At 34.6% G+C, this 21050-nt stretch overlaps 1 protein-coding gene across 2 annotated transcripts in view; it reads left to right on the top strand.

The window, feature by feature from the left end:
* LOC123534258 (uncharacterized) overlaps window positions 1-18070 on the top strand; it is a 40143-nt gene extending 22073 nt beyond the window's left edge. For both annotated transcript variants that reach the window (XM_053519967.1, XM_053519968.1), the window contains exons 3-5: window positions 6031-6336; window positions 9216-9248; window positions 17547-18070. In XM_053519967.1, coding sequence (XP_053375942.1) covers window positions 6031-6336; window positions 9216-9229 — 320 coding nt within the window. In that variant the 3' untranslated portion in view covers window positions 9230-9248; window positions 17547-18070. The remainder of the gene's footprint in view (window positions 1-6030; window positions 6337-9215; window positions 9249-17546) is intronic.
* The last annotated feature ends 2980 nt before the right edge of the window (window positions 18071-21050 follow it).

Genomic DNA, 21050 nt, shown 5'->3' with positions numbered 1-21050 from the left:
GATGGCATAGAAAGGCAAATTTTATTTATTTAATGCAAGTAAAATATCAGCCAAAGTGCTTCTTGCATTCATGCTTTTTCAAAAATCGCGAAATGACCAAGTAACACACTATTCCGACGTCCGATGGACAAATACTCCAGATGGAAAAATATCCCGAATGTATGGTGGCATACGATGATAATATAATTTTCATGAACATTTTATGAACTTTCGCGAAAAACAATAGTTTAAGGGGAAAAATGAATAAACTTTCGTGAAATTAGGAGAACGTTATCTGCTTATCGATGTTATAAGTCAAAATAGTGCCCAGTACTGCATAAAGACAACTCTATAGTCCTCTCTACGTAACGAAGTGTGTTATACCCCCCTCAGTCCCCGACTACCACACCTAAGAGTGTCTTTTTATGCCCCCGAAGGGAGGCATATAGTTTTTGAACCGTCTGTCAGTCTGTCGGTCTGTCCGCAATTTTCGTTTCCGGTCCATATCTTTGTCATCCATGGATGGATTTTCAAATAACTTGGCATGAATGTGTACCACAGTAAGACGACGTGTCGCGCGCAAGACCCAGGTCCGTAGCTCAAAGGTCAAGGTCACACTTAGACATTAAAGTTAATTTTTCATGATAGTGCATTCGTGTCCGGTCCATATCTTTGTCATCCATGGATGGATTTTCAAATAACTTGGCATGAATGTGTACCACAGTAAGACGACGTGGGGCATGTGTCATCCTGTGGAGACAGCTCTTGTTAATTATTACATTCAGATGGGTCACTAAATCAACGTATTTTTTTAACTTTCTTATTATTTCTGTTCATTCCGTATCTGTAATCGTGTGCAGTAGTTGGCATTATCGTGATGAAGTATGAGATATAAGACTAGAATTCGGTCTGTATGTTCAAACATCTCCTGTCTTTCATTTGGAGAAAAAAATTAAAACGATCCGAGTCCACATTTTATTTGAGGAGCGCCTTTTAGCGACACATGTATTTGTCCAGGGAAATCGCAGCTTTCCTGTCATTATGGCATTAGATTTAATGGATGTTATAACATTTTTTTTCAAACTCAGGAATATAGCTAAATTCAGTTTTATTTTTTACATGTTGCGTTTTGTAAATTATTTCATTTGGAAAATGCTTAATTAAAGAGATATTCGTAGTAGGGGTAGGGAAAAACAACGAAAAACAATCAATGTATTTCATGGCCGGTTAGCCGATATAACAAATAAAACGGAATGGTCAAAGATCTTGATTTTCATATTTATTCTTCTTTAATCATTTCTGAACAAAAACTAAAAAAAAAGGGGGGTCTTCAAGGCAGATTTTTTTTTGTAAAATTCCATTTTATTTCTGTTGTTTAGCTAGATGTTGCAACGTTGATACGTCATTTTTGGTGTTAACGTCACATAAACGTTTTGTTCATTATGTCATTTTAATATAGATACATACTTTTATATGAGGACAATGAAAGTACACTAAAATGAAATCTTTTTACTAAAATAGATTCACATTATTTACAGTGTTAAGTAATTTACAATCTAAGTATATTTTCTAGAAATATACTTCAACGACAGTTAAACGATTTTATTAAAGACGCTAATTTTGTTTATATTAACATGTAAAATGGCATTAACTAATGATGACTAGCTACGCAGGGCGGATATAGGATTTGGTAGGGAGTGGTTGGGGGGGGGGGGGGGGGGGGGGGGGGGGAGGCGTAAAATATAAAATTTTCTGAGGATTTTTTTGTTGAAGGGTTATAAAGGGCTACTTAACATAGAAATGGTAAAGAGCGTTATAGGAGTTCGTGCAAAATTTGTCGGATTTTTAGTGTGCGAGCGTGGCGAGCGAGAAAAAAATCCAAATAATATATTTTCTCCCAGAACAAAATACAAATTGCGTATGCGAGCGTAGCGAGCGAGAAAAATGCATATTTTTCATTTCTTTCATCCAGAAACAAGAGACAAATTACGTATGCGAGCGTAGCGAGCGAGAAAAATGCATATTTTGCGCTTTTTTCGAGCGAGCAAGAAATAATGCATATTTAAAATTTCTCACCCAGAACAAAAGATAAATTACCTATGCGAGCGTAGCGAGCGAGAAAAATGCATATTTTTCATTTCTTTCATCCAGAAACAAGAGACAAATTACGTATGCGAGCGTAGCGAGCGAGAAAAATGCATATTTTGCGCTTTTTTCCTTCGGAACAAAAGAAAAACTACCTATGTTCCGGCGATTGGTTTTTTTTTTTTTTGGGGGGGGGGGGGGGGGGGGGGGGACGCCGGGGGCGTTCCCTGGATCCGCTAGTGCTATGGGCACCCTTGTCTTTTCTGTCAGGGTTTTAAAATTTCAGGTTGTCTCAAATTCTATTACACTATGTACAAGAATAGAGTGTACATTCGCATGGATTTCTAAATTCTGGCGTCATAATTAGCATTTTGTGAAACCAATATACATCTGCTATTTTTTTTCTCCAATTTTTGAAACACTTCTAAAGCTTAGTTATCACATGTAGCATTCAACTACCATACAGGTTTATCCCAAATGCCTTGGCTGTACTTCACTAATAACGCTGAACCGTCTATAAGCTGGAACTCTCCTACTTCCTCAGTAGATTACCAAACTTTTTGTCTCTGTCTCAGCTTTCTGATACTCAGCCTATATTTGTTATCGTCTATAGTATTCAACTTTCCTTAAGGTAAAACTCATATGCGCTGGACTTATAGCTCGAAACCTTGTTGAAATTCTGCCACTCTTCTTTAGTCTATGAACTTCAAATGTCTTCTTTTTAATTTATCCGCCCTGACAGGACAGTTGCAATAACTTCCTTATCAAGGTACTTGGATAAATTATCAGTTGAATCCTCGATGTGTCTTCTTCTATCGCTGGAAACTGAATAAAATCTCTGTCATCCATCTACCTATTTATACCTTAGCAGATGTGCTATTTATAGAACTTGTTTCTGATTGGTCCAAGTTTATACATAGTATTTTACAACGAGTACTTGCTCTAACAAAGATCTGGCTCCATTTAACTGTTGTATATGACACAGTGTGTGATGCTGGGATCCAGCTATCAACATAATGAACCCAAATCAGTCAGAAATTACCCAAACATATCTCTATAATTAAGCTTATCGCATAGTGCGGCAATTTTCCTTTGATCTTTGCAGTATGTTAAACATGGTAACACACATTAATACTACAAAATCTGTGCTGATATTTTACAAAACTGTTACGATATATATCAACACAGAAATCTCTATAAAGTTTCATTAGAAAAAAAAACTGTTGCGATATATATCAGCACAGTAAAACTGTTCCGATATATATCGCAACACTTTTTCTCTATTGAGGTCCTATCAAGGGAGTATAATTTTTTCCTTTCAAAGAAAAGATGATTTTAGCTCCAATTTACAGTTCACATAGAAAGAATTATCACAAACACCTACATTTATAAAGTAAAAGAATAAATAAACTAGAATATTTCAAAAACTCGATAGTTATCGCCAAATTCAGAAATACATGAAAGATAAATTTATGAAATTCTGAGATTTCTCAATTTGATTTTTTTTTTACAAACAAAACAACAAGTGATACAATATGTTTGGCCAATGAAATGCAAAGATTTAAAACCAGTGCAGAAATCTGTTGGATACTTTTATCTAGGGAAAACATTTTCTAAAACAGAAGTTTTAGTGTTTCAGTCAGCGAGGCGCAGAAAGGGAATCAAAAGAGTAAAAATAATAATAAACAAATTTAAATGAAAATAATATGTAAATTTTAGTGATAAAACTATGCGATAAAACAGTTATAATATGTAATGCTCGTGTGTTACGAGGATATATCAGAGCTAGGGGTACATCTCGGTATTTTTCTCTGCACATATCTGTCTCGGCCTACCGGCCTCGAAGATATGTGCAGAGAAAAATACCCTCGATGTACCCCTAGCTCTGATATATCCTGGTACCACACTCTCACACATACTATAACTATTACATTTTCAAAAATGAAATAATTTACAAAACGTAACATGTAAACAATAACATTGAATATAGCTATATTTTTGGGTTTGCAAAATTGCTCAAACTGTATTTTTAATGCGATTATTACAGAAAAGAGGCGACTTCCCTTGAAAAATACATATGCCGCCATGGGCCGCTCTCAAAGGAAATGTGTACTCGGAACGATTTCATTTTTTTTCTCCAACTGAAGACAGGAGATGTTAGTACATACAGACCTAATACATATCAGTCTTATATCTCATACTTTGAAAATTAGGTTGATTTTTCCATATTTTTCTATTGATACGAACCCAGTTTTTGCAAGTCAAATACGAGGACAGTGCAGAAATTTTGAGATTAACGCGCTTCTTTTGAAAATATTACAGCTGCAAACATGATTTTTCTGGACTTTTAAGAGGTTTCAATAGCCATGTACATTTAAAATTGCAACACAATTGGCTTTGATGTTACAACTGAGTAAAACGCGTTTTACCATACCACACTCGTATACACTGGCTCTTTTCATCGTAAGCCTAGAGACCCCAGGTAGGAAGGAAATTGCGTCGTACATAAAGTTTTTCTCTGAATAATCTCTAAACAAACCAGCTTAATTATTTTCTAATTTCACTTGTTAGCTTTTTCAAAGCTTGCAGACACATCATCAGCGTATATTGTAGATGTGTGGGTACTAAGAAACAATATCAGATAAAGTTAGTGAATTAGATATAAATTACGGGATTGGAGGAGTGTAATGATAGTGGAAAGTTTTCCATTTACATTAAGGTTATTTTTCCATCCGGGTTATTTCTCTAACTTGTCTATCGGGCGTCAGGATAGCCGGCTATCCAGTGTGTTGCAGCTACTACTCAAGTACGGAACAGTATTAACAACTTTGGTTGGTTTCACGACTTTTGTTTGAAAAATAATTCCTTATTGCCAACGCACGTCATTTTATATACTTTACTACAAGGGTCCTCCATGACCAAGTGGTTAAGGTCGCTGACTGTCGGGCATCGCTCGTTGAATTCTTCATGTGAGGAAGCCATCTATCTGGTTAACGGAAGGTCAGTGGCTCTAGTCAGCTGCCCGTCCGCTATAGAATAATACACTTATCATCAAAAACTTGAAAGTCCCCATATGACCTATACTTTTTTCGGTGAGACGTTAAACCCAACAAACAAACAAAAACACTTTACTGCAAAAAGTACACATACAATTGGAAGAACTGCCTATGTGCTCCATAATACTTTTTACTCTCGAAATTATTTTTAATAAAGTTAGCACAAATCGATGTGGATGACGCAATTTTCTGCTAAGTCATTTCAAGATCAAGGACATATGGAGGGATGTAGTTTTCCCTCAAAAGCAATTTCTAGCTTTTCAGGTTTCAAATATTGCTCAATGCAGACCCGGAGCGGTCTTCTGCTCATGTCCAGAAGTGATTATCAATTCGAGTGCATGGCATAATACGTAAATTATTGCATGTCCGCACACATTTAGTGCATAATCTGTATAATATACTGAGTAAAGGTTAGGGTTAGTATTACCATGGTTAAAAATATATACATTAAAGATAAGCCTAATTATCATTCAAATCGCTTGAACCCGGTATATACCGGAGTCTTATTTATCACAGGCGCTCCAGGTCTTCAGTGAGTCACAGTCTTCAGGTTTTACCTCGGACAACAACTTTGCCACCAGTCAGCGGGGTTTAAGAAAATTTGGATTATGATAGATGGCAATGACAGAAGAGACAGAGCGAATGAATCAAAACTGTGCCCACATATCCTGAATTATATAAAATTTATGACCCTTTTGTTTTTTTCTCTTAACCTTTACCTGCAACTATATACCTGAATTAGAGTACTCGAATTACAGAGCGAAAGAACTGTAACTTGCAATCCTCTTTCACCTAAGAAAATATGTGTATCTCTTAGACTGAAAATTAGTTTGCTTTAAACCATATTTCGATCGATCTTAGCAAATTCTCTGCTTTTGTTTTAGAAATATGTAGATGATGTTACTTTCAGATATTCTTGCCAAGGTTCCTGAAGACAGACAACTTACTGTTATCGCCAACAACATCGGAAGCAACTGGGAAATGCTGGCAGCTTACCTTTTTGTAGATGGTTCAACTGTTGTAGTAGACCAGTTAGTAGGAGAACATCAAAGAAGTTCAATGCGTGTATATTATTTACTTCTGAGATGGAGATCTGAAGCTGAAGATGCAACACTACGAGCATTGTTTGGTAAAATGCAGAAATGTGGGCCTTTGAATGTTACTTGGGTCAAAATAGCCAAAGAATTAGGTGTTTCAGTGGAAGACATTTTAGCATGTAAGTTCAATACTATTAACAGAACAAAATATATTAGCAATGTAAAAGGGCAGTTAAGGCTTAAATCATGCCTCAATAACTAAGTGGATCGTGGAGTCGAATCCCACTGGGGTCACAACCATGACTTCTCATATGACACCAGTATTGGTTTTCCAAGGAAGCGGACTCACGAGTGTTTCCAATAAGCTTAAAGGTTTCGTCATAATCGAGCTGGTACAAATTAGTATAATCAAACTTTAATATAAAGAAATAATAAATCATTACAGACTATGACAACCTTTCACTTTGAAATACGCTCGTCTGGGCAAGACATATTATGTGGAGTCCTCAAAAATTGCAGTTCTTATCAAACATGTTGAGTTTGATGTCAGCCAAGTGATATAATCAGATCGTCCGAGTCGATCTCGAACTATGGTTTTTGCAGAAAATTGACAGGGTTGGCTCAATTAATAAGAGTATTTTCCTTTTCAGGTCAACAATCTTTATATGCATGGATAAATAATCAAATATTTTTTCGCAAGCATTAATTTAATAATACTTAGATAATATCTAACCACTAGCCCAAAGGTTATGGTCAACCTAAAAGGTCAAGTAGTATTTTTGTCCTGTCTACAACACATTCAAAAACCTTAGCATAAACATTCACCATGACTAGTCTATATTCGAGTGTAAAATTCAGACTTCTTAGTCGAAAAGTCAAGATCACATTCTGAGGTCAATGATTTTATATAATTAATCTTGTCTGGTATATAGCTTTGACTTGATAGTCAAATCACTTCGCACAAATTTTAAAAACATCTACAATAACAAAGCGATACGCCACATGCAAGACCGATATCTCTAGCTCATACGTGAAGGTTACAATTTTGTTATTAGCTGACTTAACAAAGTGTATAGTGATCTATTCTTCGTCATACAATGTATGACAAAAAATCCGTAACTCTGAAACCAATCTTTTTTAAATTATGCGAAATTTTATACTTAGAATTTCAGGTTAAAATGGGATGCACGTGCGCTCCATTTCAGTAATTACTGATAAGATTTGGTGCAGACTTGAAATAGTTGTTCCAAATTATTATCCACATGATATGACACATGGTGCATAAGTCTTGCAGACATGTTCTATAAATTATGTCCCGTTTATGCTTAGTTAATGTTTTAATACACTTTCGTTCTATTTCTGCTATCATTACATACATGTGAACCCTTTTCCGATATGGCCATCTACACTGGGGTAATTAAACACTATAGTGACAGCTCCAGCTTCCTCAGATGTATCCTATTTTACTATCCAGCATTGAAATAGTCAGGGACGATGTCTACTGTGATAGCTTTTGTTCCCTCCATCCGTCAGGGGCCATGTCTTAGACATCAATGAAACATGAATAAATGGTACCTGCTGTAGGGAAATACGGCTAGGCAAATTTCAGATAGATTGCCTGACAAAGGCAAAAGGTATGGTCCTTAGTACTGATATATAGTACTGACACAGTATTTTACTTCTGTATGATTTTCTGTTCGTCTGCAGTCATACTGAAGAGGTTGATATAATATGGTAGATATGTTGGCTAAGATAGGAAAATGCGACATAAGTTTCATTGAGATTCTTAAGAAACACAAGAGTTATGGCCCTTAGTACTTATATAGTGTTTGTTATACAGGGTATTTCTTTGTAAAAGGCATAGGACGTGTATTGTTATGAGATATGTGTGACCAGTGTTAGTACATGTGTGGCTTTCTTTTGGAATGAGTTATGCCTTCAGGCCATAGTGGACAAGGTCAAAGTAGCTTTTACTGTCAGTTAGGAATATATAAATATGTCTTCCACAAAGACAAAAGCTCAGACGCATTATGCGATTAAAAATATATTCTGTTTGAAATGTGGTACTTCAAAAGAAATTATGAGACATTATCTCTAAACTGAGATCCATTTTGAAAAGAAATCTGCTTATAATAGGCAGATAATACGTTTTTTTTTTTTAAATATTTAACTACATTCTGTTTGGTTGGATATACAAATTCACTGAATGTGTTATTATTATTATAATTGTTGTCGTTGTTGTCCGTAAGTATTAACCTGTCTCTCATGAATATTCCTTATATTTCCGTAAATTAATTCTCAGTGTCCGAAGCTAAATAGAGATATAGCGATATAACTACTGCGTATATATTTCTTTATAATTTTCACAATGTCGCATGTGCAAATAGCTGTGCGGACAAAACGTTTAGTCTTCGATCACGGTATAGTTGGTTTGACTCCTGCGTAGGACCTGTTTTTCAAATTTTATCGGCAAACTTAACAGGTAGAAATATTGCCACACTTATCTGATCAGACTTTATGGTCTATTTCCCGAAAGAAATACACTTGTAGTCAAGTTAACCGTTAGAGAAAATGCTGAATAAAAATCTTTAAAAGTATATAAGATCAAAAGACAAAATACTTGTCACCAGCGTTTTAAGAAAATGAATACTACAAGAGAAAACAAGCAAAATTCGTAAATACATGTATGTTACGTAGATATTATGAGAATAGAAGCAGCATCGATAACAACATTACACTGAATTTAAAACATGATCTGATGCAATTTAGAACTCGTGGTTACGTGCGTGGCAATCAGACAGCTTACCATAATGCCACCATGCCAGTGGTTATTTATTTTGGTTATTTCAGTAATGTAGATATTTTTAGGATACAAATATTGCGTAAAATAACGGAAACCCCCAAAAATGTTGGCGAAGATTAATGAGTGCCAGGTCAATATTTAACGGACAATACAGCTTTTATCACACTCTTTTGTTACTTTACGCAAACGTCGTTAAGCGATGTAGATATTTTATCACATTAAGAATTTATCTAATGATGCCCATTATAATTTTAGGCAAAGAGATGTAGAAAGTTTCGTCCACTACAGGTAAGCTTATCAGATTTTAATTCTGAAAATAAGTTATCGAGCTCCTCTTGCATGTTTTAACTGTTTCCACATAAAAAAGTTCTTATCTGCTGTTACATAACTTCTTTACTATTATAGTTTAAAATACACTCTGATATTAAACTATTGATTTTTTATTTTCACAGTACATTTTTGCATTAATTTCAAATCCATTGGACAAAACCAGACATTGTATAATCACTTTCTTAGCTAAGGATTTAAAACCAAGCTTTCACAGAATATAAAATTATCTCCGTTCTAGTTTCAAAATTGAACACTTACAGAATAAATATTTAAACCAACAGCTAAAGCAAGGTTGGATTTAAAAGTAGCATGTTCGGCAATCATAGGCTGCTACTGTTGATCCACTTAATCCATAACACTCTTTTTCTCACGAATAGCAACGATCATGATCCAGATATAAACTTTAGTTATCCTAAATGTCTCTGTAATTGGTAATATGATCTTTTTAGTTCTTTAAAATATATTTTCAAAAATATCGGTTTTATGGAAAAAGTGTATATTTTCATTGTTAACATTGAGAAAAATCACAATTTCAAAAAATATCCTTTAGAAATTTAACTAAACGTTTGGATGTAGATGTTGCTATTATGCTTGTGCTATAACAATGCATCAACAAATAAACCCAAAACTTAAATTTCATGAGTTGTTTTGTTTGCAAAATAGTTAATTTACATTCGAAATTATTTTTTGATAACAGCTTCAAATTTATAAAGATATTCTGCAAATTTTGAAATTTTCTATTACCATCTTCGGAGTTTATCTCAATGGGAACTGTCAAACATTTAAAGAGAAATCCAGGAAAAACATACTAATTTTACGGAAAATGTGGATCAAAATTGACACTTAACTTATTTTAGAAGATTTTTTGACAGACCCGCTAGAAAATATTATCAGAGCAGTATTGATAAATGCTGAAACGGAGTGAACGAGAGAGAGAGAGAGTAAAAATAAAATGCTATAACTAGGTCTTTTTACTTGGGAGTTATTGTGATCACTCGATGTCTGTTGTCCGTCGTCTGTTCACACTTAGATTGTATATACAATAGAGGCTGCATATTTACTTGAATTTCATGAAATTTGACCGTAATGATTGCCTTGATGAAATGTCAAATTCGAATATTGGTCATCTGGGGTCAACAACTAGGTCACAATCTCAAATCAAAGAAAACCCTTGTGGGTGTAATAGGGCCTGCATTTATATTGGATCTTCATGAAATTTGATCACTCTAGATCATGTTTAAATATAGGTCATCTTGTATCAAAAACAAGGTCACCTGGCCATATCAAAGAAAAACATTGTGTATGCAATAGGGGCTGCATTTTTCACTGAGTATTCGTGGAATTTAATATAAATGTTTGTCTTGATCAAACCTAGGTCAAGTTTGAATATAGACCATCTGGTGTCAAAAACTAGGTCACTTTGCCGAATCAAAGAAGAAAATTTGTGTAAGCAATTAGAGCTGCATTTCTTCATCGAACATTTATGGAATTTGATCAGAATATTTGTCTTGAACAAATCTAGGTAAAGTTTGAATATGGGTCATTTGTAGTCAGGAACTAGGTCATCAGGTCGAATCAAAGAAAAACTGTGTGTGCAATAGAGGCTGTATTTTCACTGGATATTCTTGTAATTTGATTATATTTTTTTTGATGAAATCTAGGTCAAATTCAAATATGGATCATCTGGGGTTACAAACTAGGTCACAAAGTCAAATCAAAGAAAAACCTTTGTGTATGTAATAGGGGCTGCATTTTTCACTGGAATTTGATCAGAACATTTTGTCTTGATCAAGTCACTCGGTCAAATCAAATCACAACTTGGTGTGCGCTTCATTGTTCACTGGATATTCATGAAATTTAATCACGATAATTGCCACAATTAAGTTCGACTTAGAGTCAACTGAGGTAGCATTTTTCATTAGATATTCATGAAATTTGATCATAATGATTGTTTTGATGAAGTCTAGGTCAGGTTCGGTTAATATTAATCTGAGGTCAGAAACAAGGTCTTCCAGTCAATTCAAAGAAAAGATTTGTGTATGCAGTATAGGCTGCATTTTTACTGGGTATTCATTTATTTTGATCAGATTGTTTGCCTTGATAATATCTAGGTCAAGTTCTATTATGGGTCATCTGGAGTTAAGAACTAGGTCACTAGGTAAAATCAAAGACAATCTTGATCAAATTTAGGTCAAGTTTGAATGTCGGTCATCTGGGTTCTTGTGTATGGAAAATTAGAGGCTACATTTTTCACATGATCCTCATGGAATTTGATTAGGATGATTGCCACGATATAATCTAGATCAACTACGAATTTGGGTCATCTGGGGTCAAAATCTAGGTCTCCTAATTAAATCTAAGAAATGCTTTATGTATGGAAATTAGTTTCTTCAGTCACACGTTCAGCAAGATTATGTCAGATTTTCCTCAGGGGAGCGACATCGGTCAATTTGGTCCTCTTGTTTTGAATGTGTATTTACCAAACATTTTCCGATAAGTAAAGGCCCTGGAACCCCGGTAGAACCCGCACTAAGTCAGTCAGTTTGTGTAGGTTTACTATTGATATCTTCTTGTGCTGCAGCATTAAAAAAATCAACTATCAACAGAACATTATGTATAACATCATTTAATGGTATTTTATTTACTGTAAGAACTGCAGTGTGCATATTTAAACAATAACATACTATTATTTCCTTTAAGTCAGATATCGACCCGAGAGAAAAGTGATATTGACCGAGGATAAAGTCTGAGACTTAAACCTTTCTTCGCCATCTAAAAATTCTCATATATCAGTGTGGGGAATCACGTGACCCAAAATGGTACGGAACACGGAAATCAACATGGCGGATTTTTTTACTTTTTTACCAATTTTTAAAGGTAAGTAAAAACTACAGCATCTATTTTACTCTTATTATAGCGCAGTCTATGCGCATTTTAATGCTCTTTCCAGCAATGTATGTGTCTTGTCTACGTTTCTTCTAGTTTCTGAGTTACCTTCGAGGTTTTGACCGAACCGATGATAAATTTCTGTAAAAACGCAATGGTACGATACACGTAATTACTCTTTGCACACAAAAATCTATGTAATTTGCAGTTTTTCGTACTTGTTTCAATTTGTAACTGTTAGATCTTTATCATATAGTAACCATGCACAGTGTTTCTTTATGATTTTTCGTGAATTCTTGCAAAAAATAGACAAACTATTGAAATGGTACGCGACACGTGCTATGATACGCAACACGTACTAACTGTTGGCAGTCTGATACGCAACACGTGCATGTGTCACCAATGGCGATTTAGCTTCAAATTTGCGTCACAATTAATCTATTGTACTATTTCAAACGTGGTTTTCAGTTTTTAAGATCGTTCAGAAGAACTGCAATCTTTATTTATGTTTAAAGAGGTCAGCACGCTAAGACTTTCATGTTTCAAAATTACATAAAATCTATTAATCTTATTTCAAAAATGCGCAGTTGTTTAGTTTTCTAATCTTGTATACTTTTCTTTTACAGACATGGCAAAACCTAAGAAGAAACGGAGTCTGACACTTGGGAAAAAGAAGTGGATAAAGAAGCAAAACAAGAATATCAATATCAAAGTAACTTTCCAATTGCTGCAATGCGCCAGGAAATCACCAGCGAGAAAACAAACAAAAAGACTGCTTACGTCATCTGAATCCCCTCTACAACTTATATCCAGCAAACTGAAGAAAAAAGGCATTAAGGTTACCTGTCGCTTCCAAAAAAACAAACATACAATAACTCTCGATTAAAGTCTTCAAGATCATTTTTGGACCTGTAGAGGAAAACAGTGATATGTAAAGACAATGTAGAGCACTTCTTGAACACTGGATTGCAAGTGTGAAGAACTGCATAATACAGACAACGTAGTCCCCGTTAATGTGACTGATGAAGCAATTAATGAAAATTTATTGTCAGAAGTTTTCTCGGTATTATAAGAGGAAGATGGGCTTGATGAAGTAATGATAAAATTTCTAAAATTGGCTAAAGATAAAAATCCCAGTGAACAGTATAGCATTTTTTTTGTGGATGGAGGTTGTTTGTTGGTTTGGGTGCACTAATACAACACAAATGAGATACTCGAACAAAACTAAGATGTTTGGATACTTGGTTGGAGAATGTTTGGAGAACGGTTTATTCGTTTTATAAGCGGATACAAAAATAGGTTAGAGAACGTATTGGAAATGTCAGATCCAGCTATCTTTGATAAACTTTGCCGTACCAGATTTGCTAGTGTTCATAACATTTAGTAACAAATAACATCATCTAAAATTTAAACTAATTATTGAACTCTAAAAAAATGTTACTATATACCTTTCTGACGCATTTTTAGTTGATAGTTCCGATAGTTTCTTCATGGAAACATTTAACAGAAAACGTTGATTTGTTTTGCAGTATCATTGAAAAAAAATACTACACTACATTTTGTATATGGGGTCTGGTAAACCTATCCCCCTTGGCCAGGCCAACATTATCTGCTACCCCCTGTACAGTATATTTTAACGTTATGGTACATCCCGAGACAGAAAACAATCATACAAAATAAATAGTCTTCATCGGATCACGTTTTAAAAAGTTCACCCGCCATGTTTGCGAACTGGGTGAGCTTTTAATGTATTATGTACGATTGTTTTATGTCTCGGAATGTACAATACTGTATATGGGCGTAGCTAACATGGGGGTCTGGCCAAGGGGGTATGTTTTTCAGACTCCATGTGTCTGTGTGATATTTTGGAGCGAATAAATCGTCTTTGTATATTTGTAATTGTTTTATAATACTCTTCTCGAGATTTTAAGGATTTTGTGTTACTATGTTTATACTTGGCATTTTTTTATGTGACGGTATCACCATTTTGACATTGTTTCTAGTTTCAGTTTTGTATATCCGTATATATACGTACTTGCAATTTGCTCAAGTATTATTTATGTGTGAGTAAAGTGTTATTTAAACAGGAGTTCAAGTTAAATAAGTATTTTATATTTACGTACAAAAGATAAACAATTAATAAATAATTATAATAATTTAAACTGACGTTGTTTTTGGTGGCTATATTGTCCATTGAAACATTATTCCAGATACTTACGAGCGGAAAGAGGCTTTGGAAGAACCAACACAAGATCCTATCTAGTTTTCTTACATAAAGAGGCTGGTATTAGTGGGGCTATAACATAAACCTTCTATCTTTTCAATTTCACTGTGATTAGAAACTTGAATAACAGTTCGGTTATTATTAACTTTTACTTCCTCCAATATCAGAGAGTATATAATATTTACATCCATACAAAGATATACATACAAAATATTTACATACAAAGCAATACAAAGCAATATGCGCAAGCATAAAAAAGTCATGTGTAATATAGATATAACATTGAAAATCAAACATTGTCGTACAGCATTATCCAATGTCAGTTTTTTCAATTGACAAAAAATCTATCAAAGCTCATTTTCATTATCTATACAGAATCCATACAGCAAGCTTCCAACAATAAATTAAAACTTCTTAAAATTTCTTTTTCTAAATGTCATTGAGTCTTTCTATTCCCATTTAGTATGTCAATTTATATCACATAATGTCCTTTTGCATAAAATTTAGCCCCATGATTTTAATCACCCTGTTTTCACATTGTTTACTGAATATATCAAAATTTCCCTACCATTTACTATTAAATCGTCGGTTCTTTTTTCACTCAGTATCTATTTCACTTCCCGTATTTGTTCTCATTTAGTGTAGATTTATATCACATTCCCTTTCATATTAAGTACTCAAATAAGTTTTCTTTACTGCAATTGTATTTATATCATCTTCCTTTAATTTTCGGTACTGATATCGTAACTATTTCTTTTCTCGTTCTCAGTCCAGTTCCATCCTCTTCATCACTAGCATTTTATTTCATTCGTCCTAGCCTTCTCCCACCTTATACCCTTATACACAGAGCTCCTTTCTGAACTGCGTTCCTTGATGTACTAACAGTTCCCTGTTTTCTTTTCACAGGAAGTCTCTTTCTGCTTGCAGTATCGAACATGTGATTTCTTTCACATTTCTTCACACAGTAATTCAGTGTTTAAGAAGTGTTCTACATCGCCTCTGGTATCACTGTTTTCCTCTACATGTCCAAAAAGTGATCTTGAAGACCTTTATCAGGAATTATTGTAAATTGTTTTTTGGAAACGACAGGTGACCAAATTCACTTTATTTTTAATTTGCTGGAGATGAGTTGTACAGAGGGGATTTAGATGGCGTAAGCAGCCTTTTTGTTTGTTTTCTCGCTGGTGATTTCTTGACGGATTGCAGCAATTGGAAAGTTACTTTAATATTGACATTCTTGTTTATCCACTTCTTTTTCCCAAGTGTCAGACCCGGTTTCTTCTTAGGTTTGGCCATGTCTGTAAAAGAAAAGTATACAAGATTAGAAAACTACGCCGTTCTGAAATAAAATAAACATTTTATGTAATTTTGAAACATGAAAGTCTTAGCGTGCTGACCTCTTTAAACATAAATAATGATTGTAGTGCTTCCAAACGATCTTAAAAACTGAAAACCACGTTTGAAATAGTACGTAAATTAATTATGACACGAGTTTGAAGTTAAATCGCCGTTGGTGACACATGCACGTGTTGCGTATCAGACTGCCAACAGTTAGTACGTGTTGCGAATCATAGCAAGTATCGCGTACCATTTCAATAGTTTGTCCATTTTTCGCAAGAATTCGCGAAAAATCATTAACAAACACTGTGCATAGTTACTCTATGATAAAGATCTAACAGTTACAAATTGAAACAAGTACTAAAAACTGCAGATTACATAGATTTTTGTGTGCAAAGAGTAATTACGTGTATCGTACCATTGCGTTTTTAAAGAAAATTATCCTCGCTTCGGTCAAAACCTCGAAGGTAACTCAGAAACTAGAGAGAACGTAAACAAAACACATACATCGCTGGAAAGAGTATTAAAATGCGCATAGACTGCGCTATAAAACGAGCGAAATAGATGCTGTAGTTTTTACTAACCTTTGAAAATCGGTAAAAAAGTCAAAATCCGCCATGTTGATTTCCGTGTTCCGTACCATTTTGGGTCACGTGATTCCCCACACTGTATATACCGATTATGAAATCCAAATATTTGTCGAGTTTGGTAGAATTTGTTCCTTATAATTAAGCGTTATAAAAGTCACTCACTGTTTACACAAACAAAGTCCTTCCTGAGAATTTTCGCACGAGTATGCGTTTTATGCTCCGTCGTAGAGTCAGTATGTGTTTTTGTCACTAATGCTATGACATTCTTTGGACAAATGGAAATGACTGTCAATATAGGTTTAAAGATAATCTGTTTAATTTGCACTAAACACTTAAGATATTTAAAGGGATAAGTAATAGAAAGAGCATTGAAACTCGAGGGTAAATGATTTGTACGAGGGGGCGTAGCCACCGAGTATAAATCGTTTACCCGAGGGTTTTATTGTTCTTTCTGTTTTGTATCATAGCCATCCATATATGGTAGTTCAGTAGGCGTTCCACATGCCATATACAGCAGTTCAGTAATACTTAAAATCCTTGCTTTACAAATGTGTAAAGCTCGGGTAAAATAAACCAATGCGAGTGCAGAAAATCAATAAAATGCACTTCGCTATCTGCTGTTAGAGACACGCCCATACACGCTGGCATACTTTCCTATCCAACAGTGCGGTAACTAGCGTGCGGGTATTTAATACCTGCACACTTTTAGTTACCGCACCCTGCGCTCAGTGCATACAATTTACCTGCACCAAATTTGTTAAGAAAAAACACCGAGCTATGATACAATTAGGTGTTAAAAGAAATCCATGATTTATTTATTCTATATTACTCAGATATTAAAATATCTTTTATATTAATAACAGAAAATGTGACAGCCACATTTCAAATAAAGGCATAATGATTTTATCATTTCTTCCACAATCGATCTATGTATCCCTTTAAAATTCATTTTGTTATACATGCATTACTAACAGTGCTATGTTTTCTTTTATTTCTTGTATTTATGATAATTGTTTAATCATCAGTGTATGTTCTGCTACTTATTTATTTGATTTCGATAAGGAAACGTGTGAAATGTGTTATGCATTTTGCAGTCACGATTTGTGATGATTAGCAAATATCAATGTTTGCTGCATTTCTTTCTATATTATTTTGCTGAATTTTCGTTTCGTTTCTTCATATCACCTTGCAGTAACATCATTGTTTTTGCATTTTTAGGTACTGGTGCAGTAGATGGGAAAGTGTCTTCAAAAGAAAATATACATAAAAAACTCTGGGGCACATCTCGTTTGTTTTTTGTTTCAACAAATTGTAAATAAGTTTATACGTATCTGACAGTTTGCTCAGCATACCTCAGTGTTTTTGATCAATATTTCAATCGTACCTTTTAAGTATTCATCTACATATCTTTTTATATCTTGGGGAACAATTATATGTTCCTTTTGTTACTCTATGAAAATATGTGACAAAATCATTTATCTGCGATATCTTCAATTAATCTGATCAAGCTAATTCGTATTCATGCTCATAATCAATAATTAATGATAAATAATCATGTTCTGTCTTTCTTGTTCTATCAGTATCATGGACCACGGAAATACGGGATGTAACTTTTTGTCTTATTCTAGGTACATTGTAACATTATCTACAACTCATACTCATATTTTATATAATTTTATGCATCATAAGCGTCCAGGCATGTTACATATGATATACGTAAATAAATACGTAAATAAATATGTCCATTTCGTTCTATATTTGGTAATTTTTGCTCTCTCACGTGCATACATGGGGGCCTCTGTGACCGAGTAGTTAATATCGGTGACTTCGACTAACTTTCCGCGAAGCCTTGCTTGGGGTACAGAATTATTTCATGTGAGGAAGGCATTCAGCTGGTTTACGGAAGGTCGGTGGTACATGAATTAATGCACAGTTGACCTGCAATTCTGTCGGTATGACGTTAAATCCAACAAAAAGACAACAGTTTTAAATACATTAAAGTATTTGATATTGAGATCATTAAATGTATCAGCAAATGTTTAACTTTGGCGGCAAGTGATTCTGCCTTTACGACCAGTGCAGACCTGCACATTTGCACTGTTCGCTATCTAGTCTGTATTTGCTCAGTAACAACCCCTTCAAATAATTAAAGGTACTGCCAAAATTGAATGATAGACCAGTCCATTTTAGAGAATTTGCAGGGTAAAGGTTAATTTATCCGTGTAAGGTATCGTTGTGTCTGCAATTTTATATGGTTTCAAGGAATCGCACGAATATCGGGTTAGGTGGATAAATTGTGACGTCGTTTGGATTTATCATGTGATCAACCCCAGCTGGGTATCCATTTCACGTCATCTATATATCCTCTAGTTTCAAGGGTCATGTGAACATCCAAAATTTTCTACGATCTATGGCAATTTTATTATCTTTTCTAGAGACCCTTTCTCTATTTACAACGGCTCGTAGATCTCAACATAGAGACTGAGGTAGTATCCAGATATTTCATATTATATGATATATCTTAGTCTATAATATCAAGTGTGATATGTAGAATTGATGTGGATTATTGTGACATTAACTTTGAATAATGAGATATTTGAATAGACCACTGCTTCCTTGCGATATATGACCTAGCCTGATATCTTTCATTACCTACACTGAGAACCTATAAAAGTGAACAATTCTGAGAACAGTGTAGTTACTCATCAGTGAATGTAAATAGTTCCTGACGTCTGACAGGCTATCCCCGCCACCATGTCAATATTTTGTTTTGAAACAAAGACCCCTATTCTGCTTTCCACGGAAACAAAAACTAGATTGAATTATGGGGACTGTTTATAGACTCCTAAGGCCATACCAAATTGATTAATAGTTCTTCGGAAAATTTTCAAAAAAAAATTGGAGCGAGCGAGCGAATTTTTTTTTTTCTCAATTTTGATTTTTTTCAGAGGCGGGTAGATTTTACATGGAGCGAGCGGGTATTTTTTTTTCGACCCTCAAAGGAGGCATAACCAGTTATGATTATACATGAAGTTAACATTTCTTTAAGAATAACACAAAAGTCAAACATTTACAGTGTGACTAACACAGTAGTAGCTTTTCTATATGTTTTAAAGACTACATGAATGGTTTTGCAAATAAATTCTTGCCAAAACTCACTGAATCAGTTTGTTTTTATTTTGTATTTATAAGTACTAAGGGATGAGTGTCTTATTTTTAATTTTGATTGTTCTACATTAATCTGAAGGCGTGCCCATTTAATGGCAGAGGATGAGAAATATTTAAGACAAAACAGGCACCCAAGTGGAAATAACATATCTCCTGAAACCCAGTTAGATGGCTTCGACACATGAGCAACTTTGTGCCCCTAGTGAAACTCCAAACGGTAGAGGTGGGGGGAAAGTAATAAATCACTTGTAACCAATGAGACCAAACGGAGTTGGGCACACAAATGCTTCGACATTGCTCGAATCCCATTGGAATAATTTCTTAACAGATCAGGCTAGCTTAAGTTTTTGTGGTGGAGGTTCATTTCAGTCAAAAATGATAACAGACGGACAAAAAATGATCCCAATATGGGCACTCTTAAAAGTGTTATTTGTTGTGCTTTGATTGACCAAGAAATTTTGAGTTGGAAAGGTCTGTTTTTTCAGTTTCTTTCTTTCAATCAATTCACAGCCAATTAATATACAAACAGGGAAAATTGGGGTTACAATACAACAGAAATTATCTTTATATCTACACTACTTATTTGAAAAGCTAAACATTTTTTTAAATTAAATATACATGTATGCATTTTGATAGAATATCTGACTGTCATACTAAAGAAGTTACGTTCAAAATGATTTGGGCCCTGAGACAATTAAATTTAATGTGATGGATCAGTCGGGATCTGTGAACGAACTTTTTTTTTAAAGAAAACACTTTGCTTTGGCTCTAGATCTAACATATTGAACTAAACAACTGATAACAAATAGTTTGAAAACTTTATCTGAACAATATTTCTATGTTTAATCCAAATATTTTTAATTGAAACCTCGTGCATGTCTTACAGGTCGGGCTCTGTTCTTTTCACTGTATTCTGTATTGAACAATCGTAGAACGTGCCTACTTCATCACCTACCGGCACATCGAAGGCCAAGTGTGGCATTAGCACAGACACTCCAGATTTAAAACAAATGATGAACAACATCATAATGACTTTTTGAGTTTGAGTCATCAGTTTGCTACATGTATTACGGATCAATATCGCTTTGACGCATTAAAACAGCGATAAAACCTAATTTGCCGTTATAATTCCGGACCACGTAATCAGAAAAAAAAAAATTTTCGGAGATTTTTTTACATACGTGCGGGCGGGTGAACTTTTTTTTCTTTTTCTCGGGAATGAAATCATTGATGCGGTAGTTCCGACGAACCACAAATCAATTTGGTATGGCCTAAAGTGTGAATAATATTTTGGTGGGACGGTAGAGACCTGTATGAATTGTATGCTTTTTTACTGAAAGTAATACAAATCTGGTTGTTATGGAAAGAACAAGTGTGAAATATTTCGGTAATACACGGTGTGATGATTGTCAAACTTCCGGAAACGACCACCTAGCATGCAAGGATACATCGGAACCCATATGGGACCTATGATACGGGCTACCCATATGGGACCCAGATGGGTTTTGCAAACCATTTTGGTATGGGTCCCATATGGTATGTACTATATGGGAC

This window comes from Mercenaria mercenaria, chromosome 12, assembly GCF_021730395.1.
Source record: "Mercenaria mercenaria strain notata chromosome 12, MADL_Memer_1, whole genome shotgun sequence".
Lineage (NCBI taxonomy): Eukaryota > Metazoa > Mollusca > Bivalvia > Venerida > Veneridae > Mercenaria > Mercenaria mercenaria.
Note: the sequence above shows the minus strand (reverse complement) of the source record. Positions and strands in the feature narration are given on the sequence as shown.